The 13004-nt window shown below is 45.3% G+C and overlaps 1 protein-coding gene across 1 annotated transcript in view; it reads right to left on the bottom strand.

Moving 5' to 3' along the window:
* Positions 1-405: 405 nt before the first annotated feature.
* Positions 406-13004, bottom strand: part of LOC122435137 (nuclear RNA export factor 2-like) — a 36240-nt gene continuing 23641 nt past the window's right edge. Inside the window, exons 3-22 of the mRNA XM_043459064.1 lie at positions 12554-12734; positions 11961-12111; positions 11272-11355; positions 11056-11160; positions 10862-10942; positions 10651-10720; positions 10415-10503; positions 10188-10295; positions 9893-10002; positions 7253-7289; positions 6804-6872; positions 6663-6718; positions 6415-6522; positions 6238-6296; positions 6017-6132; positions 5843-5885; positions 5155-5227; positions 4431-4613; positions 828-888; positions 406-657 (exon numbers count right to left, since the gene is read on the bottom strand). Coding sequence (XP_043314999.1) covers positions 613-657; positions 828-888; positions 4431-4613; positions 5155-5227; positions 5843-5885; positions 6017-6132; positions 6238-6296; positions 6415-6522; positions 6663-6718; positions 6804-6872; positions 7253-7289; positions 9893-10002; positions 10188-10295; positions 10415-10503; positions 10651-10720; positions 10862-10942; positions 11056-11160; positions 11272-11355; positions 11961-12111; positions 12554-12734 — 1829 coding nt within the window. The 3' untranslated portion in view covers positions 406-612. The remainder of the gene's footprint in view (positions 658-827; positions 889-4430; positions 4614-5154; positions 5228-5842; positions 5886-6016; positions 6133-6237; positions 6297-6414; positions 6523-6662; positions 6719-6803; positions 6873-7252; positions 7290-9892; positions 10003-10187; positions 10296-10414; positions 10504-10650; positions 10721-10861; positions 10943-11055; positions 11161-11271; positions 11356-11960; positions 12112-12553; positions 12735-13004) is intronic.

Here is a 13004-nt window from a genome sequence, read left to right as displayed (position 1 = left end):
GGATTTCTCATTCATCTGTATGAAAATCATGAAACGTTCACAGTATGGTCTTTGGAAGTAATTAGGAATAAGAAGTAAAACATGTACGTCCTCATCTTTCGTTCTTTCCACTGCCCTCACTAGCCAGTTGGCATCCCTTGCAAAGCCTCTGTTGTTCCAGGTCACATGCCTGCTTCTGAGAATCTCTAGGAAGAGTATCTGGGTCACACCACCTCCAAAAACCAATCCCTGGAAGCATATCATGTCTCCTCTCATCATAATTTATTGGCATCAAGCCTGATGTATCTGCCAGGGACTACCAAGGAGAATGTGGGTCGGGGAGGAGGGCAGGACTTTTCAGGCCTGGACCCACTGGCTCATGATTGGGGCAAGGAAGAGCAATGCAGGACACATAACATATAACATGCAACATCACTCTTTATTATGAAAACAAACACAGCAATAATGAGTGAGGGAAATATGCAGAACAACTGACCCTCAGGATATGTTAACTGGCCTATAATGTAACTTTGGCTTCTTGGTCAGTCTCCAACCCCAGTCACGGGTGTGGCCTGAGGCTAGAGAGAAAAAGACGATGTGGATGAAGCCAAAGACGACATCCAAGGGCTCCTTTCAGGGGATTTCTTTGAAGGCTTCCTCTGGGATCTTGCCCTCGGTCTGGAGGGAAGGAGTTGGGATGTTAAAAAGCCAGTCCCCCCCCCCAAAAAAAAAAAAAAAAAAAAAGCCAGTCCCCAAGTTCCATTCCCAGGCCACCAGCCTCCACTTTCTTGGCCTCCCTGAAGGCCCAGAAATGTTCATCTTTAACCTACTTGATTCCCAGACCTCACCTTGAGCATACAGAAGACTTGACCAGCTCTGGTGTAGTTCCATCCATTGTCCTGAAGGCACCTGTAGTAGGAGAAGAACAGGTGCTCTCCATTAGTACCACAATACAGACATGTTGACACTGCAATGCCACCACTAAATTCATGCCACTTTTCTTGCTGGGACACATGGACCAGTGTGAACAGTATGTGTAATGATGAAGAAAGACCAGTGAAAACCAAATCATCTGTCACTAGCATTCATGCCCACTGGAATTCAAAACAGAAAAATAGAGCTGTGCATAAGAACAAGGGAATTCAATATATACTGATCAAGAAAGACATTCAAGAAAATGACAAATGAAAAATTATAAAGTACTAGTTTCGAACTGTCTTTTATTGAGATATAATGCACACATCATTTTAAAGTATACAAATCAGTGCTTTTTATTAGTCAAAAGATTGTGCACCTATCACATCTATCTAATTCCAGAATCATTTTAACACCTCAAAAAGAAACTCCTTAACCATTAATGATCCCTCTCTATTCCTCCCCTTCCCCTGGCAACCACTAATATGATTTTGGTCCCTGTGGATTTGCCAATTATGGACATTTCCTACAATATCTGACTTCTTGTGACTGGCTTCTTTCACTTAGCATCATGTTTTCAAGGTCCATCCATGTCATGACATATATCAGAACTGCATTCTTTTTTTATGACTGAATAATATTCTACTATATGGCTATACCAGTTTTATTCATCCATTCATCCGTTTTTTCCATATTTTGACTATTATGAATAATGCTATTCCTGAATAAGTTTTAGAGTGAACAAATGCTTTCATTTCTCCTGGGAGATACTTAGGAGTGGGATTACCGGGTGATATATTAACTCCATTTTAACATTTTGAGGAACTTCCAAATGTTTTTCCAAAGTGAGTATTCCATATACCTCTAATACATGAGCATTCTAACTTCTCCACACCTTCACCTATGCTTATCTTTTGTTTCATTGATTAAAGCCATCTTAGTGTATGTGAAGTGAGTGGTTGTTTTGATTTGTATTTTCCTAATGATTAATGATGTTGAGCATGTTTTCATGTGCTTGCCGGTCATTTGTACACCATATTTAGAGAAATATCTATTCAAATCTTTTCTCCATTTTTAAATTAGTATTTATGTTTTGATTGTTGACTTGTAAAATCCTTCAATATTCTAGACAGCGAACCTTATCAGATATGAGATTTGCAAATCTCCCATTTTGTGGGTGGTATGTTCACTTTCTTGATAGTGTCCTTTGATGCACAAAAGTTTTTACTTTTGATGAAGTGCAATTTATTTGTTTCTTTGGCTGCTTGTGTTTTTGGTGTCACATATAAGAAACTGGTGATGATTCAAGGTCATGAAGATATACACCTATGTTTTTTTCTAAGTGCTTCTTAAAATTTTTATTGGAGTATAACTGACTTACAATGTTATGTTAGTTTCAGGTATTTAACAAACTGAGTATATACATATACATACATACATATTCATATATATATATATTCTTTTTCAGGTTATTTTCCCACATAGGTTATTACAGAACATTGAGTAGAGTTCCCTGTGCTATATAGTAGGTCTTTATTAGTTATCTATTTTGTATATAGCAGTGTGTAGATATTAATCCCAATATCCTAATTTATCACTTCTCCCCACACTTTCCCTTTGGTAACCATAAATTTATTTCAAGATCTGTGTCTATTTCTGTTTTGTAAATAAGCTCATTTGTATCATTTTTATTAGACATCACATGTGGTATCATATTATATTTGTCTTTCTCTGTCTGACTTACTTTACTTACCCAACCAAAATATGGGAAGAAGATCTAAATAGACATTTCCCCAAAGATTATATACAGAAAGCCAAAAAACGCATGAAAAGATGCTCAACATCACTAATTATTAGAGAAGTGCAAATCAAAATGACAATGAGGTATCAACTCACACCAGCCAGAATGGCTAGCATTAAAAAATCTATGAACAATAAATACTAGAAAGGGTGTGGAGAAAAGGGAACCCTCCTACACTGTTGGTGGAAATGTAAATTGGTACAACCAATATGGACAATAGTATAGCCTTCCCTTGTGGCTCAGCTGGTAAAGAATCTGCGTGTAATGCAGGAGACCTAGGTTCGATCCCTGGGTTGGGAAGATCCCCTGGAGAATGGAAAGGCTACTCACTCCAGTATTCTGGCCTAGAAAATTCCAGGGACTGTATAGTCCATGGGGTCGCAAAGAGTTGGACACGACTGAGTGACTTTCACTTTCACTTTTCACGAAGGTGCCTTAGAGAACTAAATATAGAACCATCATATGATTCAGCAACCCTATTCCTGGGCATATATCCAGGGAAAACCATAATTCAAAGAGATACACACATCCCAATGTTCATAGCAGCACTATTTACATTAGACAAGCCATGGAAGCAACATAAATGTCCACTGTCAGAGAAATGGGTAAAGAAGATACAGTATATATAAACAATGGAATATTACTCAGTCATAAAAGAGAATGAAATAATACCATTTGCAGCAACATGGATAGACCTAGAGATTGTCATACTAAGTGAAAGTCAGTAAGAGTTTTTACACTTGTAGATTTTATATTAGGTCTTTGATCCATTTTGAGTCAATATTTGTATATGGTCTGTGATAGGAGACAAAATTCTTTTTTTTTTTTGGCATGTGAATACCCATGTGTCCCAGCACCATCTGTCAAAAAGACTATTTTTTTTCTCCATTAATTAATTTGGCACCCACTAAAAATTAATTAGCTACAAATGTCAGGGTTTATATCAGGACTCTCAAATCTATTGCACTCATCTATCAAATGTCAGTGCCATGCAGCCTTGATTATAGTATCTTTGTAGTAAGTTCAGAAATTGTGAGGACCAGGATTTGTGAGTCCTCAACATTATTCCCTTTCAATATTGTTTTGACTATTCTGAGTCCATGCACTTCCATGTGAAAATTGAGGATCATTTAATCAATTTCTGGAAAGGAGCCAAAAGGGATTTTTGCTATGGTTTAGACTCTGTAGATCACTTTGAATAGCACCTACAATCTTAACAATATTAAGTCTTTCAACATGAACACAGAATATCCTTCTTTTTTTTAAGATTTTCTTTAATTTACTCCAACAATGTTTTGAAGATTTTAAAGTACAATTTTTTTACTTCTTTAGTTACATTTTGCTCTAAACATTTATCCTTTCTGATCCTACTATAAATCAAATTGTTTTCTTAATTTCAATCTAGGATTTTTTCATTTTAAGTGCATAGAAATATAAATGACTTTTGTATACTGATCATATATCCTGAAATTTTATTGAACTTGTTTATGTATTCTTACAGTGTCTTAGTGAATTTCTTATCATTTTCCATATAAAATATGTCAAATAAGCATGATACTGTTTTAAAAATGATTTACATATATAATCATAAAATTTGTTTATCTTTTTCACAAGCTTACTTTTTTTGGAAGCAAAATATCCAAATACTTATTTTTCCAAATTGCTTGTGTGTTCCCATTATTAATTCCATCATTCTCCCAGCTCCCTCTTATCTTCATGCACATGCAATACTCACTTCTGAGACCACTGACAGTTCATCCCAGACTGAGTGGAGAAGGCTTGTACCATTTGCTGCTGTTCCTTGGAGAAAGTGGCCACGGAGCTGGTGGATGGTGTGGGCACTGGGATGGAGAATGCACTCTCGGTGGTTTTAGGGCTGGCTTCCATCACAAACAGCTCGTCATTCACTATACAAAGACTGGAGGAAAAATGCGCATTTAGATAACTAATGGATGGACAACCAGCACCCCCAATCCTGACTGCTGCCACCACCACTCAGCAACCAGATTCCTTCCATCCCCCTCCTGTGTCTGTCCCCAGACTCCTTGACTGGTTCCTCTGCCCCTCACACAGAGCCCACCTTCAGAGAGATTGTCTACCAGCTTCACTCAATGGATAGGTTGACCCCCAACCCAGGGACAACTTCATATCTACCCTGAACAGCAGCCCAGTACACTACAGTACAGGAGTGTACAGTCTAATCCCCATTTTCAGAAGACACTGAGTCATGGAGAGGTCATGTGACTTGACCAAGGTCACACAGAGAGTGTTGGGTCAGGGAGAGAACCCATGTGCTGATTCCAGAGGCCATGCTCTTCCTAACCACTAGGCTAGACTGTTCCTTGGAGCTCCCTGCTGGCTTTCCACAATACTGAGTAAACATAAGGTCTGCACCACCACATGTCCAGGACCCCGAAATCACACTGGATGGGTCATTCCGCCCACAACACGGCTCTCACCTGGAAGAGCTGGCAGGGGTAGTGATGAAGGTCCGGGTGAAGGCACGCACACAGTCCTGAGACCCTCCTTCCACTTCAACAAACAACAAATAATAGCTCTTAGGGACCTACATGTTTACAGGCTCCCATGGTGGACCCCAGTCATGCTGAGGGGACAGCTCTTCACTTGGGGAACCAGGGTGTTGGGAATGGGGAGGGCAACTGTAGGAGCTGTCTGCTCCCAGTGACATGTCCCCATGGCAACCACTTTACAAGTTCATGGGATGCATTCTTCATAGCTGCCCAAGAGGTGGATATTATGACCCCATTTTGCAAATGAGGAAACTGTGAGGTTAAGTAATGGCCCAAGTTCTCAGTGTAAGGATCTGAGATGGGAGCCACCAAACTCCACAGCCTATGTCCGTAATGTCCAAGGCAGGCTGGGCAGACATGGACGCAGTTCAGATCTGGGTTGTCTGTGGGAAGACTGAGGGCTGGAGGACACAGAGGGAAGGGAGGGGAAGGGAGGGAAAAAACAGGGAGGGGAGGGAAAGGAAGGTGAGTGAAAGGGAGGGGAGTCCAGGGGAGGGGACAGAATGAAAGGGAAGGGGAGGGGAGTGGAGAGAAGCTGGAAGGGCTCTTGAGGGGGGAGCCTAGCCAGAGGAGGGAGCAGTAGGGCATCTGGGGGAAGAGGGCTACACACACTCACCTTCCTTGAACACCCCACTGACAGAGAAGCAGACCATCGTACTCTGAAAAGGAAGAGCCCAGGTAATGTCACCCCCTCAACCTCTTCCCCACCTGTGGCTTCCTGCCTGACTATCCCCCTACAGGGCATCCCCCCACCACTGCCGCCCCACCAAGGGAAGAAGCAGTCACTCACTGTCCGGAACCACATGTCCACCATGAAGGAGTTGAGGTCATGCTGAGTTTTGGGCAACACACAGAGGGCACGCACAATGTCACCATTTGTGTGCTTCAACTGCTGGATACGCAGGTCTGTAGAGGAGGGAAAGAAAGCAAAAGTCAGGGTTGCCATGGCCTGGACCCTATGATTGGCTCCCTCACCACCCTTTCTGCCCAGTCTTGCCACCACACACTCACTGGGGTCCTTAACCGTCTTCATATTCCTGCTGTCCTTGAAGTAAGCGCATAAGCTGCTTCTAGAAAACAGAGGAACAATGGGTGGTGGTCCAACCAGCAGGGATGTTAGCAAGAGCTGGCCTGTGTCTGCTGGGGAACCACACAGCCTGAGGGAGGAGTTTTGGCAGTGATACTCACAGGGCTGGATCCTCAGAGTGGAATGGAATGGTCAGGGAGAAGCAGGCCTTGTGGTGGTAAGTACTGAGGAGATCATATCGGTTTCCAGAGTCATAGATCAAGTAATACCTGTGGAACAGCAATGAGGACAGGCTGTCAGTGATCCGAGCCCCAAAGGAGACTTGAAAGTCTCTGCAAGGAGACCTGCGGTTTGGTGGCCTGACCCAGTCTCAGCCCTCTCTATTCCTCATGGTCCCAAGTGAACTTACTGCTTCAGGAATTGAAGGATCATATTCTTCAGTGTGTCAGATCCTTCATAGTTTTCCTGGAATCAAAAGGCATTTTGGACTATGTAGTGGATAAACCCTCACCTGCAATAGCCCCAAATATTGTTTGATCCTCTTCCTCACCTTGCTGGGCTTTATTGCACAGGGAGTGTCACTGTCAATCACAACTGGTGAGGGTAACTCCTGGCCATCCTGGAGAATGGAAGGGGAAGTCAGGAGTGGAGACCAGGGGGGTGACCCTGGATGATCAGGGAAAAGGATGATCCCAGGTTGTGGAGGATAGGAGGTAAGTTGTAAAAGGGTCCTAGAAAGTGCATAGGCAAGCTTACAGTGGGTGTCTTCATCATGAAGTCCTAGAGGTCTCTAGTATTATATGCAACTTTTATGTGTCTGTGTGTGTGTGTTTATGGATATTTTTCCAGTGAGCATATCCATGGCATTTTCAGGACTCCGTATCCCCTAAAGTGGTCAAGGGTCTGATGCCAACACATAATCTAGGCAAGAACCAAAGGGCTTGAGTGTAGGAGGTCAGAAATGTTAGTAAGATAACAATGATTTACATAGGAACTTACCAGGCGTAGTAACTTTGGGAAACATTCTATGATGGCACTGTCCAAAACCAAAAATAGAGAAGAGGTGGTTGATAGTTCAAGGTTGTAATGCCTAATTTGAGTTAAAACATTAACATGATAAACAGAGATTGGGGTGTTCTTGCCCATTCAGCAGCCCGTTGTACCCACCTCAACTTTTGATTTTGAGGGTTTTGGGTTGACTTCCCTGTTGAACGCTGAGTATCTCTCATCTGATTGAAAGGCACCATCTCTCTCAGTACCTTAAGTTTAATATTCCTTCCTCCTCTCCTTCTCCCTCTCCTTTCCCCTGGGTAGCTCCCACCTAGACTGTCATGACTCCCTTCTCCTGTGCCACAAGGACCAACATTTCAAATCCAGTCTGCAGGCCTTCCTCTCCTCCCTGCCTTCCTTCCTCCAGGGCCCAGTGAAGGCTGTGGAGAGAAGAGGGAATGGGAGAATGGGAGCCTGGGGCTTTGCTACCTCACTGGGCATCCAGCACTCTGCCAAGTCAGGTCACACCTCAGGGATGGCTCAGGATGCTGTGGAAGGGAGGTGAGTGAGGTGGGGCTCAGCAGGGAGGGAGAGGGATGAAGACAAAAAGAGAGTGGAGGGAGGAGGGGAGAAACAAGGGAGATATAGGGGCTCAGAGATAAGGGAGAGAGAGAAAGCAAAGGGAAGAGAAGGGAAGGAAGCTCTACCATTGTGGGGGTCAAGGGAGAAGACAGAAGAAAGAGGAAGTAGTGCCCCTGCTGCAGCCCTTTCCTTCCCCTGCCCTGGAACAGCCCAGGCACCCCAGGTAGGAATGGAAACTAGGCACATGTTGGGCTGGGGGCCAGCCACTGGATGTTGGTTGAAGCTTTATCACCTGTGTGAGCTCAGTCAGACCTGGGCATGGGAAAACGGAGTAGCCATGGGGGTAGATCTTCCCCAGAAGGAATAAAGGGCCAGGTCCCAGCTCAGTGTAGAGCTGAGGGTCTTTAGCCCGCCCTTATGATCACCACTTTCTCTCCTGATGGCCTCTGCGCCTATCTGAATTGGATCTTTCTCTGAGGAATCACATGTGTCTCAGGCTACAGGGGGTTCCTCTGGAGGACAGGCAGGATGATGTGACGTGTACAGGGAGGGACAGGTGGTGTCCCCTGAGAGGCCTGTCCTGCAGTCTCCTGTAACTCCTCTGCCCCTTGCCTTCCTCTCCTGCCTAAGGAAGCTCTCTGCTCACTGACGGTGGCCAACTTCTGGCCCCTTGACTCAAGGAACCCTGCTTTTTTCCTAAGAAGGATCCAGTCCCTGGCTTTGGGCCAGGGGAACGGATGTCATGACAGCAGCCACCCAGGACCTCAGCCCCCAGCACTGGGCAAGAAAGCCCCTGTGTCAACATAGAAGAGGAGGGGAACCCTTTTGGAGGTAGGGGGAGAAGGACCCTGTCTGAATGGAGGAGGGAAGCCCCGTCTCAGCATGGAGAAGGAAGGCCGGTCTCAGCATGAGGTCCGAACCTGGAGGACCCTTCTCAGTCAAGGGCCCAGCATTAGGGTCAAGTCTGGTCACTCCTGGTCTCAGTGAGGGAGAGGAGCCTTGACTCCTGAACCATGCTCTTGGGAGGCCCTGGTGGAGAATGCTGGGGGCAGAGAACCAGAAGCAGACTTCTGAGACCTGAAGAGGTAAGCAGGTCAGAGGAAGGAAATTCCTCACAGGTAAGAGACACAATCAGCTCAGATATGCAGATGACACTACCCTTATGGCAGAAAGTGAAGAACTAAAGAGCCTCTTGATGGAAGTGAAAGAGGAGAGTGAAAAAATTGGCTTAAAGCTCAACATTCAGAAAACTAAGATCATGGCATCTGGTCCCATCACTTCATGGCAAATAGATGGGGAAACAGTGGAAACAGGGGCAGACTTTATCTTTGGGGGGGCTCCAAAATCACTACAGATGGTGACTGCAGCCATGAAATAAAAAGACGCTTACTCCTTGAAAGAAAAGTTATGACCAACCTAGACAGCATTTTAAAAAGCAGAGACATTACTTTGCCAACAAAGGTCCATCTAGTCAAGGCTATGGTTTTTCCAATAGTCATGTATGGATGTGAGAGTTGGACTATAAAGAAAACTGAGCAGCAAAGAATTGATGCTTTTGAACTGTGGTGTTGGAGAAGACTCTTGAGAGTCCCTTGGACTGCAAGGAGATCCAACCAGTCCATCCTAAAGGAGATCAGTCCTGAATATTCATTGGAAGGACTGATGGTGAAGCTGAAACTCCAATACTTTGGCCACCTGATGCGAAGAGCTGACTCATTTGAAAAGTCCCTGATGCTGGGAAAGATTGAAGGCGAGAGGAGAAGGGGACGACAGAGGATGAGATGGTTGGATGGCATCACCGACTCAATGGACATGAGTTTGAGTAAACTCTGGGAGTTGGTGATGGACAGGGAGGCCTGGTGTGCTGCAGTTCATGGGGTTGCAAAGAGTCGGAGACAACTGAGTGACTGAATTGAACTGAAGGGACACAGAAAAGAGAAGGCAGAGCCCTTGATCCTCCCAGAATACCAGGGCTGCCACCTTTGGCAAAGAGGTACTGTCAGAAATAGTTTAGGCCCCCATGGGTAAAGGTCTCTACGAAGAGTGACAGGATGGTCTCACACAGACCTTACGTAGGTGGACTGGTCTGGAAAGCTGTCACACAGTGGGTTCCCTCGCAGCCACAGCTCTTCAAGCTTCAGCCCTTTCATCTTGTTCAACTCCCACAAAGAGTTCAGCTGAGAAATATGGAGAGGAAATTGGAAAACGAATCCCAGGGAAAGAGAAACAACCAGGCCCTTGCAGCCCAGCCTCCACCCCCCAACCACCACAGGTACCCTCACCTGTCTCCTATTATCACTCTGATGACCACGACCACCTCCCCTACTCTCATCACAACTTTGATCTGACTCCCTCTTCTCACCTCATTTTTGGAGAGGTTCAGTATCTTGATTGTGGGGACCATGTGCACAATGTCAGACAGGCCGTCCAGCTGGTACAGTTTGTTGCAGCTCAGGTTCAAGGACAATAGCTTTGGGTGAAGAAGAGTTAGAGTGAAGGTTACTATCCTGGATCTTGGAGACAAATCTGCCCTCCACCCCATCTATTCCACCCCCTACCATAATATCAGAGCTGGGCCTTCAGCCTCACCTTAGGGAAGTTCTTCTTGATGATCTGCAGGGCAGCAGCCATGCAGTTTCTTCGATTCAGAATTATCTCAATATCTTGGCTCACCAAGTCTTCAGGAAGGAGAGGGGAGGGATTCAGAACACCAAGTGGGGTCCAGGCCCATAATCAGCCCCTCACCACATTACCATCCCAAAGTCTCCCTCTAGGAAGATTCCCTCTGCCTGCACCCGCCCTCAAATTACTACTGTCAGCCATACTTGGGTCAAAGCGGAGCTTCCGGAGGTCAAGAGATTGCTGGGAGACATCAAATCGTTTGTTAAAGGCCAGCTGCAGAGACAGAGAGAGGGAGAGAGCAGCTCTGAGACTGTGGTGATGGCAGGGAAATCGGGGGTGAGAGGGATGGGGGGGGTGGGGGAAGAACAGGTAGAGGTGAGTGTTGGCATACAGCATGCCTTGAGTTGGCATTACCTTTAGCTTCTCCATTTCTTCTGGTTCCAACTTATTACGCACAGAGTAGGGAACAGCAGAGGGGTTGACAAAGATAGGTATCTGCAGGAAGAAGAGGTGGGGTGGGCGGCAACTCTAGTTCCAAAGAAGACGACTAGCCCCAGGCCTGTCCTCCTGTCCCAGGATGCACTATAGGCAATGACCCGGACACACACCTTTTGGTTCTCCTCATCATAGATCTTGTAGCTGACATCCATCAAGGCAGAGGCAGTGCTAGCTTCCTGGACAAAGAATCGAGCCCCATTTTTCACATAGTGGAACTACAGGGATCGAATGCAACAGAAATAGTATCAGAGGCCAACAGACCCTGCTATACCAGATCTCTCCCCCTTCCCTATGCCCACTCATCTGGCTTTGGCATCCTGTCTTACATCCACTGGAGTAAAGCAGACACTGCAAAGGCTCTGGATTGAGTTCATTAGCCATATCTTGTCATACTTTATCCCATGAGGAATCTAAGGATGAAAAGAGGGGTTGGGACAGAGGACAGATGACAGGGAATTGAGCCTGGAGAACAAACCTTTTCCTGTTCTTTTCCAGTCTTCTACTGAGCTTGAAAGGGCATCTAAAGAAGGAACCACTGGTATGATTTCTTATGTTTGTGCATAATATGGATTTCCAAAATACTCCTCTCCAGTCAAAGCTCTCTACCAAATAATCAAGGTGTTAGAGATGATCTTTCTTTAATAAAGTTCCAGGAGATCCTACCTAGCACAGATACTGCTTGCCCCTCAGACAAGGTCTCCAGAGACTCAGCACCCCATGTCCCACACTCAGATAGCCAAACTGAGACCTCTAGTGCACAGCTGCTCCATATCCTAGTCAGTAGTTCATGTCTTTGCCTTGAGATAGTCTCCAACGTTCTCCTTACAGTCGGTCTGTTCCCTTTATATTGCTTCTCTGAATTTGCCCTTAGATGAACAAGACTGTTAACTCCTAGAAATAAAATGGTCAGATTACAAACTGTCCCCAGCAAAATAAACTAGCATCTCCACTTGAGACCAACATAACTCCTGACTTTTCTCTCTTTCGCAGTTCATACTTTTTTCAGGATACTCACTGTGACCTTAAACCAGCTCCCTTGGGCACCATCTTGTGTGTTCTTCATTTCTCTCATCACAGGTTTTCCATTTCCCGACACAGTAACATGGATATTGCCTTCTCTGCGCCATCTCACTCTCCTCCCGCTGCCTCGGAAGGGATAGGGAGAGCTGACATGGAGAGAAGAAGGGTGAGTGGCCATAAGTGCTAAGAAAGTCTTCCGTACACACTCGTCTCTTTGACACCAGCACTACAGTTTGGATTGTTGTTATTTAGTCACTAAGTTGTGTCTGACTCTTTGCAACCCCATGGACTGTAGCCCACCAGGCTCCTCTGTTCATGGGATTTCCCAGGGAAGAATAACGGAGTGGGTTGCCATTTCCTTCTCCAGGGGATCTTCCTGACCCAGTGATTTAACCCTCGTCTCCTGCATTGGCAGGTGGATTCTTTACCACTGATCACCAGGGAAAACTCCACAATTAGGGTTGCACAACCATTATTCCACTTCTAGCATACTTCAGTTTTATAGTGAGAGAAGGAAAAGAAGCCCACAGGGAGAGCTGCACTGTCCCAGGGGCTGCTGTGTGCAAACCCTGCTGCCTGGTCACTTACTGTCTTCCTTTGCGGTCCTCCTGGACACCCCTCATCACCACACTTCTATCATTATCACGGTGGTGTGAAGGCTGAGTCTCATATCCATTATCTTCATAATGAGGGCTCCTCTTGTCAAAATTATCTTGGAAAGAACTCCAACCTTCATTTCTTCCTTCAGGTGAACTATCACCTCTGTATTCTGAAAAGCAGAACAAAAATACAAGTCTGAACACACATCAGTGGCCCACTCACCATGTACAATGTCTTAGGCTAATAGGACGACAGGCAAGCAAAATGCCAACCTGGCCTAAGGGTTCAATCCCACACACCCCAAAAGGAAACTCTTCTGCCAGTTCAAGATGCTTACTCAGTCCCTCAGTCCTGTCTGACTCTTTGTGACCTAGTAGCCCACCAGGCTCCTCTGTCCATGGGATTTCTCAGGTAAGAATACTGGAATGGATGCCATTTC

The sequence above is a fragment of the Cervus canadensis genome, chromosome X (genome assembly GCF_019320065.1).
Source record: "Cervus canadensis isolate Bull #8, Minnesota chromosome X, ASM1932006v1, whole genome shotgun sequence".
Lineage (NCBI taxonomy): Eukaryota > Metazoa > Chordata > Mammalia > Artiodactyla > Cervidae > Cervus > Cervus canadensis.
The sequence above is the reverse complement of the archived record's forward strand: the minus strand, read 5'-3'. Positions and strand labels throughout refer to the sequence as shown.